The sequence below is a fragment of the Populus euphratica genome, unplaced genomic scaffold (genome assembly GCF_000495115.2).
Source record: "Populus euphratica unplaced genomic scaffold, PopEup_1.0 scaffold77.1, whole genome shotgun sequence".
Lineage (NCBI taxonomy): Eukaryota > Viridiplantae > Streptophyta > Magnoliopsida > Malpighiales > Salicaceae > Populus > Populus euphratica.
In genome coordinates, this window is record NW_011499955.1 from 718204 (window position 1) to 734926 (window position 16723).

The 16723-nt window shown below is 33.3% G+C and overlaps 1 protein-coding gene across 2 annotated transcripts; it reads right to left on the bottom strand.

Moving 5' to 3' along the window:
* Positions 1 to 5583: 5583 nt before the first annotated feature.
* Positions 5584 to 15061, bottom strand: VPS34 (vacuolar protein sorting 34). 2 transcript variants are annotated; one of them, XM_011044351.1, is made up of 18 exons: positions 15044 to 15061; positions 14750 to 14915; positions 14567 to 14645; positions 14376 to 14472; positions 13680 to 13838; positions 13390 to 13599; positions 11846 to 12024; positions 11281 to 11428; positions 10782 to 10877; positions 10249 to 10384; positions 9964 to 10085; positions 8786 to 8980; positions 8458 to 8628; positions 8111 to 8248; positions 7464 to 7618; positions 6631 to 6774; positions 6100 to 6247; positions 5584 to 6000 (listed from the first exon to the last, which is right to left on the bottom strand). In XM_011044351.1, the coding sequence occupies exons 2-18, from the start codon at positions 14865 to 14867 to the stop codon at positions 5863 to 5865; spliced, it is 2433 nt and encodes an 810-aa protein (XP_011042653.1). In that variant the 5' UTR covers positions 14868 to 14915; positions 15044 to 15061; the 3' UTR covers positions 5584 to 5862. The 2 variants fall into 2 exon arrangements, with proteins under 2 accessions (XP_011042653.1, XP_011042652.1); XM_011044350.1 differs by lacking the exon at positions 15044 to 15061 and having other exon boundaries at positions 14750 to 15015.
* Positions 15062 to 16723: the final 1662 nt, after the last annotated feature.

Genomic DNA, 16723 nt, shown 5'->3' on the forward strand with positions numbered 1-16723 from the left:
ATGATTGGGTCAGTTCTTTAAAGGCCTCCTAGTAATAAACATTATTTTGCTGTTGGAGGAGACAACAATCAGCCCAGCCCATTAAGTGACTAATATTTTTTTTTTTTTTAATTTTGAAACTAGAATCAAAACTTGTGGCCGTTTTCCAGGAATTTAGTTTTTTTTAATTAAATTTTATGAAAATTAGATTATTTGAAAATATTATGAAAAATAAATTAAAAATATTTTTTATTGTTCGAATATATCATAAAAACTAAATTAAAAAATCACTTTTTAATATTTTTTAAAGTTATTTAAAAAACAATGACCAAATATGATAGAAGAAGAAGTTGAAGGATGATGAGATTAAAAAAAAAATTATTTTATAAATTATTTTAAATAAAATAAATAATAATTAAAAAAAATTAAATTTGAAGAAAAAATAAATTAAAGAGCTATTTAGAAAACTTAAAACAAATTTTAAAAAAAAAAATTAAAGAGCTATTTAGAAAACTTAAAAGGTTAAACATGAAAATCTAGGAAGAGAAAAAAAATAAAAAAAATATTATTATTGTCAAATTAAAAAATAGTATGACGCACACATTATCAATGGAAGGAGGAAGGGGCTACTAAGAAGATTCTAAGCATATTAAGGAAGGTTGTTTTCAAACACTATAAGCGGACTCACATGCCGCTTAAATACAGTGGTGCATTTGACATGCTGGCGAATCCAATGCACATGTCAACTAATTTTTATTTTTATATTGTATTTTATATTTATCAAAATATCAAATTGTCTCCCAATCAACTTTATTATTACAAAAAATATAAAAATATAAAAATACAAAAAAACCCCACAAACCCTAGTTTGATAAATTTTGCTTTTATTTTTTTGAGTTTGATAATTTTACGAATAATTTAGTCATTTCACTTTATTTTTTTGTTAAAGATCCAAAAAGTGTTTTTTGAGATTGAGAGAAAGATAAAACTTTTTTTAGAAAGGCTTAAGTTTTTTCCTTTAACTATAAATGACTTTTCATTGATCAATTTTTCAAAAGTTAAATAACATGAGAAAATTTAGAAAGTAATTTCAAAAAAAGTTTGGAAAGTTAACCATCTTTTAAAATAAAAAAATGATGAAATTAACAGGAAAAAAACAAATGTGAACCTCTGAATCACATGATCAAGTAATCTCTAATAAAGTTGAAAAACAATCCTAAAAGAAAAAAAATTAAGTATGATCAAACTCCAATCCATATGTAACCCTATACCTAATAACCAAATGTACTTAAATAAACTTAGACCCAAAGATAAACATGTACCTAACAATCTAAAGTATACAAATGACACAATGAAGCCAGTTAATCTTTAATAAGTTGGATGTACGATTTTTATCCTTGCAAAGAAATGATATTTTACCACAAATAATCAAAAGAAAGAAACTCATATTTATTATCACTAAGATGCTAAAATTTGCAACTCCAAAAACATTACATAATCTCCTTTAAATAACTCTAATGGATCTTTTTTAAGTTACAAGTTAATTGGCCCAAACTCGAAATTAATTAACACAATTCTTGTAATGAAATAAATCCCTATATAATATCTAATGGGTCAGAACATACCCAAATTAAAAATAATTATTCAACATCAAATAAGTAAAATAGAATGATAAAAATAAACTTTTTGTGTTAGAATTTTTCCATGTAGTCAAAATCTTTAAGTTCTTCTAAGTGGTTTTTTGACTGAAACATTAGTATAGGAATTCAACTAGAAAACTTTATTTTGATTGTTAGAATTTTATTATATTGCCTCTTCTTAGTCTCCTTAATATTTTAGGAATACCTATAAAATAAAGAAATGAAACCCAAGAGAAGCATCCTTTTAAATGTCGTCACATCAAGTCCTTGTTAAATTTAGAATCTTTGCATGGTACGAACTCTAATTTTTCAATGAATCCAAGCCACATTAACAACACTTGTAGCCCATACACAAGTTTAGGATCTAAATAAGTAGTACATTAAAGGAAAATAGTTTTAGCTGACAAATAATATAACAATTATCATGTCATACCTTAAACTCAAGGTTATTTATATGGCCTTGAACCCATGTGATATTTCCATGCTATGATAGGATGATTAATATGTTTGTCACCTATAATTTTAGATTCCTTGAAGATAAAGGTCTAGAGTAACAACAAGCGACTATAAAATCTGCCTTCATTATGGGTTTTATAGGACATATATTATTGATGACAATACAACATAGTTGTTAAACTTGATCTAAGGTTTAGCCTAGAAAAAAGTTTGGGTTATTGGATTGTTAAGCCAATCATTTTATTAACATGGTATCGTTTTGTTCTATATAATAAAAATTCCTTGATGTAAACCTTGCTAGGTTTGGACTAGGTTTGATTGGATAATTGGGTAAACCTACCAATTTAATAGAGTTTGGCTAGTCAATATTTTTTTTTGTTCAAATTAAAATCCAACCCAAGTTATGGGTTTCTCGAGTCTATCTATTATACCAAAATAAGTTTAATAAATAGATGAAACATGATCAATCTCTGTATACATATAGCTAAGAATGTGCTTTCATTTAATTCTTGTATGTCTTGTAGCTGTAGTTGATGGTGGATAAACCAAATTGCCAAGGGTAATGTACTTGAAAAGCACTAGTTATCTTCAAGGTGTATCCACCTGATCCTGGGTTAGGCTTACACAGGATCTCAACATATTTTTTGTTCAATGATGTTGTCTTATTGTGCTTTATGAACATCTCGAAACCATTTTAATAATGAATGTTACGGGCATATTAGGATATCAACCCTCTTTAGAGTGTTTAAATTGATGATCTCAAGTTTAGTGCAATAGTGGACCACATGATATATTTGGACCCAAAACAATGCAAGATCCATTTCTCGTGTGAGTCTTACCTTGAGTTTTTTGATATATATCATATAATAAAGATCCATTTGGACCTTGGGTGCTCAAATGACCTTCATCGTCTATTATGGCTTTGAGTTAATCTCTCGTGTGAGTCTTCCCTTGAGTTTTTTGATATATATCATATAATTAGGGGTAAAGACCCCGAACCAATCGTTACCCATCATTATTCTTCCATTTTTTCTTTTTAATGTCCTTGTTATTTTCTTTTAAATGTTTTATAACAACTTGTTATATTTGTAAAAAAAAAAAAGAAGATATGATTTGAGGTTTGAGGTTAGTTTATAACTAGTTAGTTAGCATATGTTTGCCGCTAGTGGATCATAAATTTTTAATGTAAAATAATAAATGTGCAGGCATTTCTAATGTGTTTTTTTATATAAAAATCAATGCATATATTTAATTAAATAAATGAAGAATCATATGCACTGATAGGTGCAAAAAAGAGTTATGAATGCTAACTAAAAATTAAATTAAAAAGTTATATTTGGAAAAAAAAAAAAGAGAGATATGATTTGGGGTTTGAGGTTAGTTTATAACTAGTTAGTTAGCATATGTTTGCCGCTAGTGGATCATAAATTTTTAATGTAAAATAATAAATGTGCAGGCATTTCTAATGTGTTTTTTTATATAAAAATCAATGCATATATTTAATTAAATAAATGAAGAATCATATGCACTGATAGGTGCAAAAAAGAGTTATGAATGCTAACTAAAAATTAAATTGAAAAGTTAATAATAGATGTGGATAAAGATATTTAATCTTATATCACAATCCATAGGCCTAGTTCAATTTAATAACTCTATTTTTTTAAAATCAGTTCTTTATTTGATTAAATGATAATAAAAATAAATAACATTAAGGAAGTGAAAAAATAAAATTCAAAGAAAAAGAAAATTATGTAAAGATGCACCAAAAGAAAACACGCTAGTATCAGAAAAGATGTTTCAACTTATTAAAAAACCAAACAAAAACTAAATAGTTTTTCATTATAAATAATATTCCAAAAATACTTTTAATTATTTTATTTTAATTAATTAAAATTAAATATCCACTTAGATGGGCATGTTGTACATATATTTAATTATTATATTTTAATTAATATAAATTTAAATCAAATAAAAAGATATTAAAAAATTAAAAATTAAAAAAATAGCTCGAACGTTTGGATCTTGGTGGCCTAGCAAGCTTGAGCTCAAATGTTTGGATCTTGGTGGCCTAGCAAGCTTGACTTGGTAAAAGAATTGTGAGCACAAGTATAACCCTTGTTTTTAATCATTGTCAAGGTCATCTACCTTAACTTTTTCTGGAAAAAATAAAGGCAAATGACGCATCTTTTATTGGTATAGACAACATATCTTCTACATGTTCAATTTTTAACTATTATAGAGATTACTGAAAAATTAGGTTTGGTAATTATTTTTTAATTTAAAAACCTAATTTTTGATCTATTTTCACCTAATTGTTTTTAAAAAGCACCCTTATAAACTCAAAAAATCAATCCTCTGACTAAATAAAACCTAAAATTAGTAAAAATACATGAAATTAACTAGGAAAAAAAAATTTTCAACCCTAATATTCTTTTTTAGGTAACATGGAAGCCCAAAAACATCTCGATCATATTTTCGTTGATATTAATTTTAGCTATTTTTATTAATAAAATCTGACCAACCAATTTCTTTCTCTCTTATTTATTGTTTTTTAGTGACCTTATGCTCTGCCTCAAATTTAGAGATTGATTGAAATGTAAATAAAATAAACTTTAAAATTAAAACATATAATTATCAAAATAAAAAGATCAAAAATATTTTATTGACAAATCTTAAGAATAAAAAGTGTTAACACATTTTTTTAAATGATTTATCATTTTCATTCATGTGATATCTAAACATAATGGAAAACTTATTCATACGCTGTCTTCATAAGATAATCAGTATGCTTATTAGCTACAATTTTAGACCATTTGAAGATGAAGGTCAAGGCTATATAAACAGCCTTGAGCTTAAGGCAAGGCATGATCTTCTTCTTTCCTATAATTATCATATTTTTTGTTAGAAAATTGTATTTCCTATCTTTAAGCTTTGCTTTTTGAAAACACAATACACAACCCTCAAAAAAATTTTTTTGTTCAATCTCATAATCCTAATAGAAAACTTGTTTTACAAACACTCCAAGTATCCAAACCTAAAATCTCATACCATTAGATCTACCCTTCAATTTTGGGAAGAACCTAACCTTCTCAAGTTTTCAACATCCTTGTAATAATCATAAGATGTGGAGGGAGAAAAGAGTAAAAAGCTCAATTGTAATCCATTATCTTTCTTTTTGTTTTTTCCTCTCTCGTCTCTTTAATTCTCACACCGGATTATTTTTCCTTCCCTTCAAGGATAAAAAGAATTAGATTTTTTTTTTCAAAACTTCAATTGGAGTCCATTGGTCTCTACTGTTTGGAAAACAAAATATCCAAACAATTTTTTTGGAAAATCAGACGACGACCCAATGATGAGCTTAAAAAAAAAAAAAACTTGGTGAGAACCCTATATCAGCCCATCAAAACAAATTACGAGGGCCAATCTCAAATAAAATCAACATGAAAAAATCAAATTAAAATTAAAAATACATGACCAGAAAAAAAAAAAAAAAAAAAACATTGCGCTGTGGCAATACAAAGTGCAGTCATGTGTGGTGTCCAATTAATGAAACAGTATTAGCTATTTTAATGTTTTGTAAATAATATTATACAATGCAAATTGCAGTGAGGAAGGGGGGAGTTGGAGGCCAGTTCATGATTCAAACTGCAACCCAACTCAAATTTTCCTAGAAACTTGGATTATTAAAAAACAATCTAAACCCGCAAACGAAACGGTAAGGCACAACCCAGACATCTACCTGGCTATTTACGAAGGCACGAAACAACCACCAGCCGATTTCTACAAATTAACGCCAGTACTGAGCCCACCGATGGATGGTCTCAACCATTTGTGGGAACAATGCACTAACACTCTCATTTATAAGATCCTGGAAAAAGTGTATGCAGGCCTCATCATCCATGTCCAACCGAAACTTCTCCTGAAGCTGTAAACATCGCCATAGTCTCAATCATAAAACAGACAGAAAGGAAAAGGAATGGAAAATAGACATAAGAAAAGAGTCGCAAGACATATAAAGTGTTACCTTGAGAATGCCTTTTTCAGGATCAGAAGCTATGTCAGGAATGTTGGAACCAGCCATCAGATGGAAAAGATTCAAAATTAGGTTACTGGACTTCCTTATGATGTTGTATGCTTCACAGCAGTAGGATTTAAACCTGGTATAGTATGGGCTGCAAGACAAAATAATAAAAAAAAAAGAGCTTATTCACACATTTGCTTGCATGCATTTTAAGAGCGTCCTAAATTGTTTCCTAATAATAAAAAAAGCTTATTCACACATTTGCTTGCGTGCATTTTAAGAGCGTCCTAAATTGTTTCCAAATCTACCGGTCTTTTTAAGGTAGTTACGCAGGAAAATAGAAACAGAAAACCAGTAAAGGGAAGAAAATTTTTCTATACCACCTGTGGCCTTTATCATTTTTTTGCAGAGTTTGATAAGGTACCTATTTGTACCCTAGTGAATCTTAAATCTAATTATCCAGCAAGGACATAAAACGGTAGCACAAGAAAAGGGAAAAAATGTATGAGAAAGACTAAATAAAACAAAGAACACCTTTCTGCACCCCCCATGGCCTCAACCATTTCTTTGCAGAGTTTCATTGGTGGTGGAAAATGCTTTGGATCTCGGCCAAGAATAAAACCAAAATCAACATGGAAAAGACGCCCATCATCCGTAAGGAGAAGGTTGTCTAGGTGCCTGGGAACAAGAAAAATAGATATCTTAAGGAATACATTCTACTTTAAATATCTATTGCAGCACTAGGAAGTACAGAAATTAAAATGCCTTTGCAAAGATGAAAGGTCTTTTAGAGATTGACAGCTGACACTCGACAAAGCAGATAAAAATGTGGGGGTGTACACACACATACATATATGAAAGCATAGTAAGACAATTTGGACAAAATTTCAGATTCCACATATTGAAAATCAAAGCCACAAAGGGCAAACACAAACACCACTTTTACATGAGCAAAGGTAAATGAATCTTCGGGGGCCTAGTGGGGATGGGCCAATGGAAAAATGCTGTTTCTCTGGCAATCAGATGAATCACTGTTCAATTACTCTAGGTTATAATTTAAACTCCAGTTCTCCTGGATCATGAACTGTAGCATGTAAGCTATTTCCAAGTATAAGGAACATAAAACCATCTGAAGAGATTTTTAATTTACATTAACTTTTCAATAGCCTGGGAATGAGATCATGTTCCTACTCAAACACCTAGGACAACTTAACAACAAGCCAGCAGTATTTGCACATTTCAAGAACTACGCAGTAAACCTTCCCAGCCACTATCATTTCTGGGGCTCTAGCGTGAAAGATGAATTGCTAACATAATTTGCAAGGTACATGCACACGCATTTTAATGTGTGCATGATTAGACATTACCTGTCTCCAACCCCCAATATATATGTGATTACAGAGTAGCCAGCACAACTTTTTATAAATGTCTCAAGACAGGAGGCTGTGATCCCAAATGGTCCATGTTCATCAGGATGAAACTTCTGCAAATAGTTGATAATGCTACGATGCTCTTGGAGAATCTGGATTTGGAAACATGATTGTTAGCAACCAATCATAACATAATACGAGTTGCATATGATATGAATTTCTTGAATAAATCTTCATGAATATAATTCTAACAACTAATCTGCAATAAAGAACAAATAACTGAGGTCCCTGTTAATTCTCAGATAGCATGGAAAGGGCACAATAACCAGTGAATCAGTTTGTAAACCATGTTCAGGTGTAGTAAGCCATTTTTTATCCCTTTATTTCCTTCCAAGTTGTAAGAATCATAGAGAAGATCTTCACCACTGTCCACAAAAAAAATTCCATCATCATAGAAAATAACAGAGCAAAGTGCCTTGCTGATCATTAAAGAAGTCATTTGAATGGCTAGGTTCAAAGGTTGCAACAAATTTACTTCATGCAAAATTTTCAGATTGCATTGATTTACTTTTTCATCCTTAGAAAGACATTGTCTACTTGTCTCGTGTAAAATCTTTTCTTGAAACTTTTGGAGGATGAAATACCTGAGCCAATGAACGTGATGGTATGAATTCTAGCATGCCTTCATCCTGCCCAGTAGCAAGCACCTTATATGGAGTTAAGTGCAGATCAAGATTTTCCAACTTAAGCAATCGGTCCATTAGAGATACCATTTGGACAACCTACAGGAACATATATCAAAATATCACAGATGTCAAGGTCTATCCCAAACATCCTACCCACCAAACTCCAACACATTATGCAGCACAAATGCATGTCTTTGTGTAGGTGCATGCGGCGCACGCGTGTGACAGAGAGAGGGGAGGCACATTAGAAGTTTTTTTTTTTGGCATGCCCAATTATAATTTCTTAGAAACTGTCAACCATTTACCAATTGGTCTTGTCGAAGATCGTCCCCCTTCTTAAATATGACCTTGCAAGTTCCACCATTGTCTGTTCGAAAAGTCAGGCGCAAAGGATGCAGTGCACTTTTGAATATCGTAGACTCTGATGGCACTATCCCAGTGATAAGGACACCTGGAGCAAGCGGTGATCTTATTGGCTGAAATCCAAGACAGTATTTTAAACAATTTAAAAAGTCTTAGCAGTCTTCAATAACAATTTAAATAGAATAGAACAGTGAAATGTAAAGCACACCATTTTAAGAGCTTATAAAATGAAATGCTCAATGGAAAAGGAAACTCTGGTTGTTGAACTACCTCTTCAAAATAAGTAAGTTCACTAAGAAGACCTGAGAGAAGTTGTCTAAGCTTTTCAGTTTTCTTCTGAGTATTGCCCCGCACATTTCTTAAATCTCTTGTTATAGAACATAACTGGGCTGTCAATTCTGTCTGGCGCACCAAACTCTGCCACAACTTGAATCCATCTTCTTCTCCACTTGGACCAGCTGACAACTGTTATGAAGAGGATGTAATTACTCAACTGCATAAACAACTATGCAATCTATATTTTACTGAGAGGAAAGGAATTTTGTTTAAAAGTTGAACACAGCCAATTATAATAGTCTAGCACCATATGATACCTCGAGTTGCTTCTTTTTCTTCATCATAAAAGATACATGTTCCATGCAGTGAAAATTACATTTTGGAAGTTACAGAGTAAACTTGGATTCACCTATGTCTTTTCCGCTTATATTTAGAATACCAACCATATACAGAATCTGAAATGATATTTTGCTGCCTCTAATTGTCTTTTACACGTAGAGGTTACACAGAGAGAACTGAAATGAAGATAAGAATATTTTGCTACTTCTATCCCTCTTTCACAAGTGGAGGAACATGAATATATATTCCACAATGTTACATGGAGAACAACAGAAATTAGGATGTTGAATTTGTTGATGTGGTCATCTCTGGGTCAAAATGCAACAGAGCACCATATAATTTTGATCAAGCACTATGCCCTTCCACAACAAGGGTTTATCCTCTTGCATTTAGTTGTCATGTATGATCCTCTGTTAGGAGAGGACTTAACACCATCAGATAGCATATGAGATGGCATGATAAACTTACCAAACCCTTTCTTACGTTGCTCTTTATTTTTTAGAGCTTCATCACCAAACAAACGGAACAGAGGCTCTTGCTGACACAGAAACCACATTTCACTCGAGCACAAAACAAAAGGCATGCCAATGAAGTGCTAATGGCCACAATCATATGCTGCTCTTTTTTTAATCTTTAGGGCAAAAGTTATATAATAGTATTGTTAGACATTGAAACTAGAAACAGATTAAAATCCTGAAATATTGCCAGAAGCTGCAGTTAATATAATTTAAATGGATGTGAGGAATTTGCACTGCCTCTCATGGGATCAAAAGAACTAATTTTTAGGAAAATAGAACACAGATGATGAGCTACAGAAATTTCATAATGCACACCTTCATCATATTCTCCTCCAGTATCTCATACGTAGAATAAAACCGTTTTGCATATGCAGGATCATAAAGTTCCACAGCAACATACCAACGAAGAAAGCTTCCCAACTCAATGTTGTTTAATGCTGTCAAACACAACAATAGTCTCAGATGGAATAAAGAAGCTAACTGCAAAAAAATGGATGGATGGATAGTATACATGTGTGCATGGATATGAACATATTCACCCAATAACCTGTATGCACACATACACAGACATTCTATAACACTTAAGAGTACAAAGCATACAGCGTTTTACGAGGAATAGAGAAAGGCGAGATTTATCAGAGCGCTCAAATCTAAGAGCCTGAACCAGTTGAAGTAAGTAACACTGAAGTTCTTCATCATCAGCTCTTTCAAGAACACTGACAGCATATGCACGAACCTGTTAAGAGGAATTACAATCAGGCATCATTCAATCTGGAAAAGATGTGTAAAATTCTCCATTTTACAGGCACTTTTCTTGTTGAGGATATTATGATCAGCATTCAGGCCTCTATAATTGCTCTTAATCTTTCAAAAATACTCATTGCATTGTTATGAATGCTTTATAGGTCACTATGCCAGGCATCGTCCCACCTAAGATCTTCAAAAAGAAAACTTAGATAGTTTGGACTTTGGAATAATATTAATTCACAAGACAGCTCTTCCAAACAAAAGGCATAAAAAAAACAAAAAAGGAAGGACTTATGATTAGTCAAAGAATGGTAAGAGCAAGACACCACATATGATTAGTCAAAGAATGGTAAGAGCAAGACACCACATCATTCTTGCAAACCCACCTCTTCCCTCTCAAATACAGGAGATAGAAGCTCCAATGCATCACATACATCAATCATTTCCCACCTATTCATCAATTCTAATGCCTGCTTTGCTTCCTGAAAATGCATCAGCATAAAAACATTTAGAAATTATTTATACTTTGGTTAGTGATAATAAAGCAAATAAAAAAAAGGTAGTAAAAGCATTTGAAGAAAAGCAATAAAAACAGATGCTGAATTTGAATAATTAAAATCAGAAAATGGTATAATCAAGCAAACAATATTTATTAACACAACCATGTGATGCAACCAATACCTAGCAAATAAAGTCTACACCTCCCTTCCCCAAATGATAAAAATACCATGACTCTCACAAGGTGAAGATCCAAAAAGTAATTTGAGATATTGGAAGGAGAAAGGGAACTTTAGAAAGATGAGAGGTAAATCAATGTTTCAGTCATTTCACCCATGCAGTAAATTACTGAGTAAACTTTTCAAGGGAAAATAATCAAATGTTGACCTGAACATCACTCCATTCAACGCATCGTAGGAACTTTGTAAGAGCCCTCTTCTCTGACATCAATGAGAAACGGAATTTCCACAGAAGCTGTCTTTCATCTCCATTCAAAATCCTTGTTGGCGGGTACTTCAGAATCCTTTGAATTGACCTTAAAAACAAGTAGGCAAATGATATAACTCAACACATGCAAGATAAAACCACTCAATAAATAAGTTAAAAAAAATAGTGCTGAAATGACATAATCAATCCATGACAGAGATGAGATAAATTAACATTTGACAGTTATTGATTGCCCAGTGTTAATGAATATCAGACCCAGCTGCTCTATTATACCAAAGCTCACACTAGAATATCTTTGTACAAGTTCAGCTTATTTTAACAGGATTCAACATTCAAGACTGAAGCTGCAAATTCTGACAGACTAGCCATGTCAATTCACAAGCAAATCTCTCAATATATCTCAGCAGAAAAAATTGAGCTGAGTACACATAAGAACTTACAGTTTCTAAGGGAGGTTTATTTTTGTGAGAAATTGCATGTCTCATGTAAAGGGTTTAGAGCTTACTTCCGTTCATTAGAGCTTGGCTTCAGATCCCTGTCAATTATACCTCGTGTCAGACTTCTTGCCAGCTTTAGTTGCTTGTGCTCAGAGGGATTTATCTTTCCAATTTCTGGATCCCACACGGTAACATGCTCATTCGATGAAGTTATAGGAGATGGTAATAAGAAATTTGCTCCTGACTCCTACATGTAAGACAAAAGGTTTTAAAATATGTATAGAATTTGGACTGCAATATTAGCCACCTCAATTGCCCCATGCTTGAATGAGCAGGAATGTAATTTGATGTGGTTCAAGAAGTCATCCTAGAAAAATCAGGTGTCTACAACGAGCCCAAGGCCAGCATATTTAATCAGTATTTATTGGACTTCTATATTCAGTATAGAATGAGTATAAAAGCTATCAAATTCCCGTGCTCCTTATGGCATCCATGACCAAGCCATTGCCCCATCCATTAAAGGCACCTTCTGCAAAATTGTAATAGAGTCAATGATGAAGGAATTGTTAAGGATAGTATCCTTGATCGATCATGATCTATCTCCTGGTCGAAAATGGTTGACCTCATGCCTCATCGATCATGATCTATCTGCTATTCACATCTCTTGTTGATCTCATACATCACTCAATCAGCAAGAATCAAGGGATTGACAAGCACAACATCTATCAAGGATCATATAATGTCATCCTATCTTCTGTTTCCTGAATACATGTTTTGTATATTAATGCTGCCGATTATTTGAATTTACCAAATATAGAACATTGTAAAGATACATAAATGACAGACCTTGATCGAGAAATTTAATTCAAGCCTTTGCATTTTCATTCTCTTGTTTTACACGATTTCAGAGCCAACAAGGCTAACATCACTATCCACAATGCCTGATTCAACTACTTCCCATCCTTTCTCATCCACAATATTACCCTGTTCATATCAATCAGGTTGGATCACAACAACTACTTACTGTGAGTGTCATAGTTCTTGCCTGTCTTGCACACCCAGGTTCTTTTGGGTATTGTCAATAACTAAAATCCTTGCCCACCCAAACACCCTGACTCCACCTCTGAAGCCACACCCAAGATCAACCTAGATTTTGTTCTCTAGACTAAGAAGGATCGATAGCTTCTCAGTTGGATCGATGCCACATTGACAAAAGGTGTCCACTTTGTTTCCTAAAGACATGCTTTGTATATTAATGTTGCTGATTATTTGTGTTTACCAAGTATAGAGCATTATAAAGCTATATATAAATGACAGGCCTTGATCAATGAAATTAATTCATGCCTTTACATTTTCATTTTGTATCTTACAGGAATTAGGTGCATTATAGATAGGTCCTAGGTTTAAATCTTCCAAATCAGGCAAGAGAATGACTAAGTAAGATTGTCATAACCAATTTTAACTAGTGAATAACCAAATATTGATATTCGATGATAGAAACAAAAATAGAAAATCAATAGAGGAAATAAACAATTTATAAACATAATTACTGTAATTGTACCAGAGCAGGTTCAATTTCAAACAAAAGTAGATGATTGCATGTGGATCATACCTGAAAAACAACTCGATGTTCAAGACTGCAAAAATCAACAACCAAGTATAAGGAAGAATTTCCATTTTTACAGTTTTCACGTTCCTTGATTTTCTCCATAGCTTCGAAAGTGAGACGGTCGAGCCAATCAACACATTGAATTTGTCCTCTCTCATATTTATTAACAAGCTTCTCTAAACGCTCCACCTCCCCACGCTCATGCTTGGGGACCTACAACCACAGAATACTGATTAGAAAATGTGGCAGGATATGTATCTGATGCATGTTGCAAATCAAGAGGTATCAGTAACCTTTCCAGGAGTAGTTGTCGGAAATGATCCATCAGCTTCCTTCCCTGGCCAAAGCCTAAGCTTTTGCTTCCCTGTTTTGAGTTGCATCTTGTTGTTAAAAAGAAGAATGGTTGCTCCTCCAATCAATCCCTCATCCTTCCCACATGAAACATCCCAAACCTACATGTGAAAGCAGGTTAAGCATTAACAAAAGAAGAGGTCCTAAAACAGTTGAGAGAAGCAGCAAACACCTAACCATTAACCCCAAAACGACTTTTCTCTATATAAGCTCCCAATTTTGAATCAACAAAGGCAAGCAGAACAACAGGAGTCAAAGGAAGTTTGTCGACATATCAACAAAAGCGTGTTCAATTTCAGCAAGACTGCAGTTTTAACACACATTACAGTAATAGTAAAACAAGGCATGACATAATCCGGTGCAAGAAAAACTAGAGCATTGCAAAGAAAATAGATCATAATATACTTTATGACTTTATGTGAAGGATTACTTGCAGCAAAAACCATGCAGAAAAGGGAAGGTTGATTGATACTGGGATGGAAATCTCAAAACATTGATATTTCCAAATAATTTAATTGAAATAACTGAACTATATAATAAAATATAGCGTACAATGCTCTCCTACTGAAGCAGTTACTGTTCGAGGACATTAATTGAAAAAACAAAATTGGAAGCAACTCTCCTAAAAAGAAAATTACCGTGAAAGCGAGCTGTGAGTGGGCAGTTAAGTCGCGATATTTAGTGCTCATGGTGATCAGCTCATTCCAGCAATATGATGCTCCACCAGATTCCAATCTAGCACCCAAAACACCCAAAAAAAAATAATAAAATAAAACCTAAGATTAAAAATAAAATAAAAAAAGCTCTCAAGAAAAAGGGGGGGGGAAACCTAGTTCTGATGGGAAGGCCGAATGGAGCACCATCAATGTACAGGGCACACTCAACGTACAGCTCTGCATTTATCTCTTCTGTGATTATGGAATGAATTCATTTCATTTATCAGAATTCAGTATAGATAGGTAAATTGAATAGAGAAAGGGAGGGAGGGCGCGCGAGCGCGTGACTGACTGACCTGAATTGGGTGACTTCGTAGGAGAAGAAGGCAAAGGTCCGTGGAGTCTCTCGACACGAAAAGTGACGGGGAGATTGATGTCGCAGGACAAGAAGAATCGAAATTCCCTTCCACTCATCCCGTAATTTTATTTCTTCTTCTTCTTGCTGATTTTAATTTCATTCATCATATATAAATACAAATATCAAGGAATACGTAAGATATATTTCAAACGCAAGTGAGATGAAATTAAAAACCAAGTCTACAAGAAGAAGAGAGAGCCGGGCTCAGAAAGAAAAGGCCCACCACAGTAGAAAGCTTATATTATTAGTTCTTGTATTATGCCTTCAATGGCACGTTTTGCAATTTTTTTATATATCCCGATTCCGTTAGATCGGATGCCACGTGTTAAATAAAAATAAAAAATCAAATTTGAATATTAAATTTAAAGGAAAGGAAAAAAAATATGGGTTCTTTTTTCCAAAATTATAAATAATTCATATGTTAAAGAAATTAAATTAATGCATAGGATCAAGTATTTCCTTTTTATATATTTATAAAGTCATAAATTCAATAAATATTAAAGACAGTAAAACAAAATTATTTGATGAACTATCTTTCTTCTTGGATTAATTACAAATCTTGTCCTCTTATTAAAAAAACTATCTTTTAATGTGGTCTTTACATGAATGTTTTATTCAATCAACGATCTTCACCACCCACATTGACATCTTAGATCAAATTAACTTGTTTAAGTATGAAAATAAAAATAATTTAAATGCTGGAAGAAAAAGAAGAAGAAGAAGAAAGTTATTTAAACATGAAAAAAAAAATTACAAATTTCTAGGATTTTTTCTAAAATTTGAAATTTTTTATTATTTTTTGAAATCTGAATATCTAATTTTGTGGTATTTTATTAAAAATATTTTTTTAATCTTTCAAGTTTTATATTATTTGATTTCTAAATTTCTAATCAAAGTTTTCAAAATTATTTTTTTGAAATTTGGATATCCAATTCCCCTAAAAAAAATAAAAAAACCTAGCCAGTACCTAAACCTAAAAACTAGCCTCCAGGGGGGAAGACCAAAAACAAAGCTGCTGCTGCTGCTCGCTCTCATTTTTTTTCTTTCCCATCGCCGGCTATACTCACAGGCCACAGCCTTCGACCCCACCGTGAACCAGACCAGCCTTTGTCCCAGAAGCCCCCGTCACCAGCCACCCTCACTCATGTCCCTCCATCTTCTATACTGAAACCACCAAAAAATACCAGCACCGAAACCCACCTCCAATAACCCACCCAGCCACCAGTTCGTCAACCTCCCAGCCACTAGCTTGCGCCAGCAACTTTCCTCCCCATCAAACCTGCCTGCACCCACACGCCGCCATCATCTTCAACCTTAGGCCATAGCGTACATCAACTTGCCATCTTTCTTTCCACTCAGCACCACTTGAAATAAAGCACCTCCCTCTTTTGTTTCAACACAAGCCCGGGACTGTTCATCTCTCATCTTCTTCAGCAGTCCACGGCTGCCAACCCCCAAGTCACCAACCGCTGAACCTCCTTCCAGCAGCTACCACACAGTCGCTTGCCCCAACTCTTACCCTTCACATCCAAGAGCAAGCACTGACTAAGCTGCTCCTCTATTTCCACCTTTTCCTTTGCTCCTGAAACCAGTCTGTCCATCATATACGAACAGTTCCCCTTTTCTCTCTCAATATCAACAGTCGCCGGCCATCAACTCCTCAACACCAGCCGCAATAACTTGTTAATTAATATCAATTGTAGGCATTATGAGATAATTTGAAAAAAATGCAATAGTAGCATGGTTGCATTCGCCGGCCATCAAACTCTCCTTGTCGCCTTTCTCCATCCCCTTTTATCTCCACTCCCCATCCTTTACTGTAAAAGTATGTCTATTAAAACTCAAAGGAAAGAAAATTGCACGTATATATAATTAATAAACAGCCTAAAAACAAATCTTGGATGTTTTTGTA

Excerpts from the sequence above, each read along its gene's own strand:
- VPS34 (XM_011044351.1), bottom strand. The coding sequence starts at position 14,867 with ATGAGTGGAAGGGAATTTCGATTCTTCTTGTCCTGCGACATCAATCTC. Across the intron at positions 10,385-10,781 it reads CTGTATTTGAGAGGGAAGAG|GTTCGTGCATATGCTGTCAG; the intron begins GTGGGTTTGCAA and ends TCCTCTTAACAG. Across the intron at positions 8,629-8,785 it reads AACTTACTTATTTTGAAGAG|CCAATAAGATCACCGCTTGC; the intron begins GTAGTTCAACAA and ends CTTGGATTTCAG.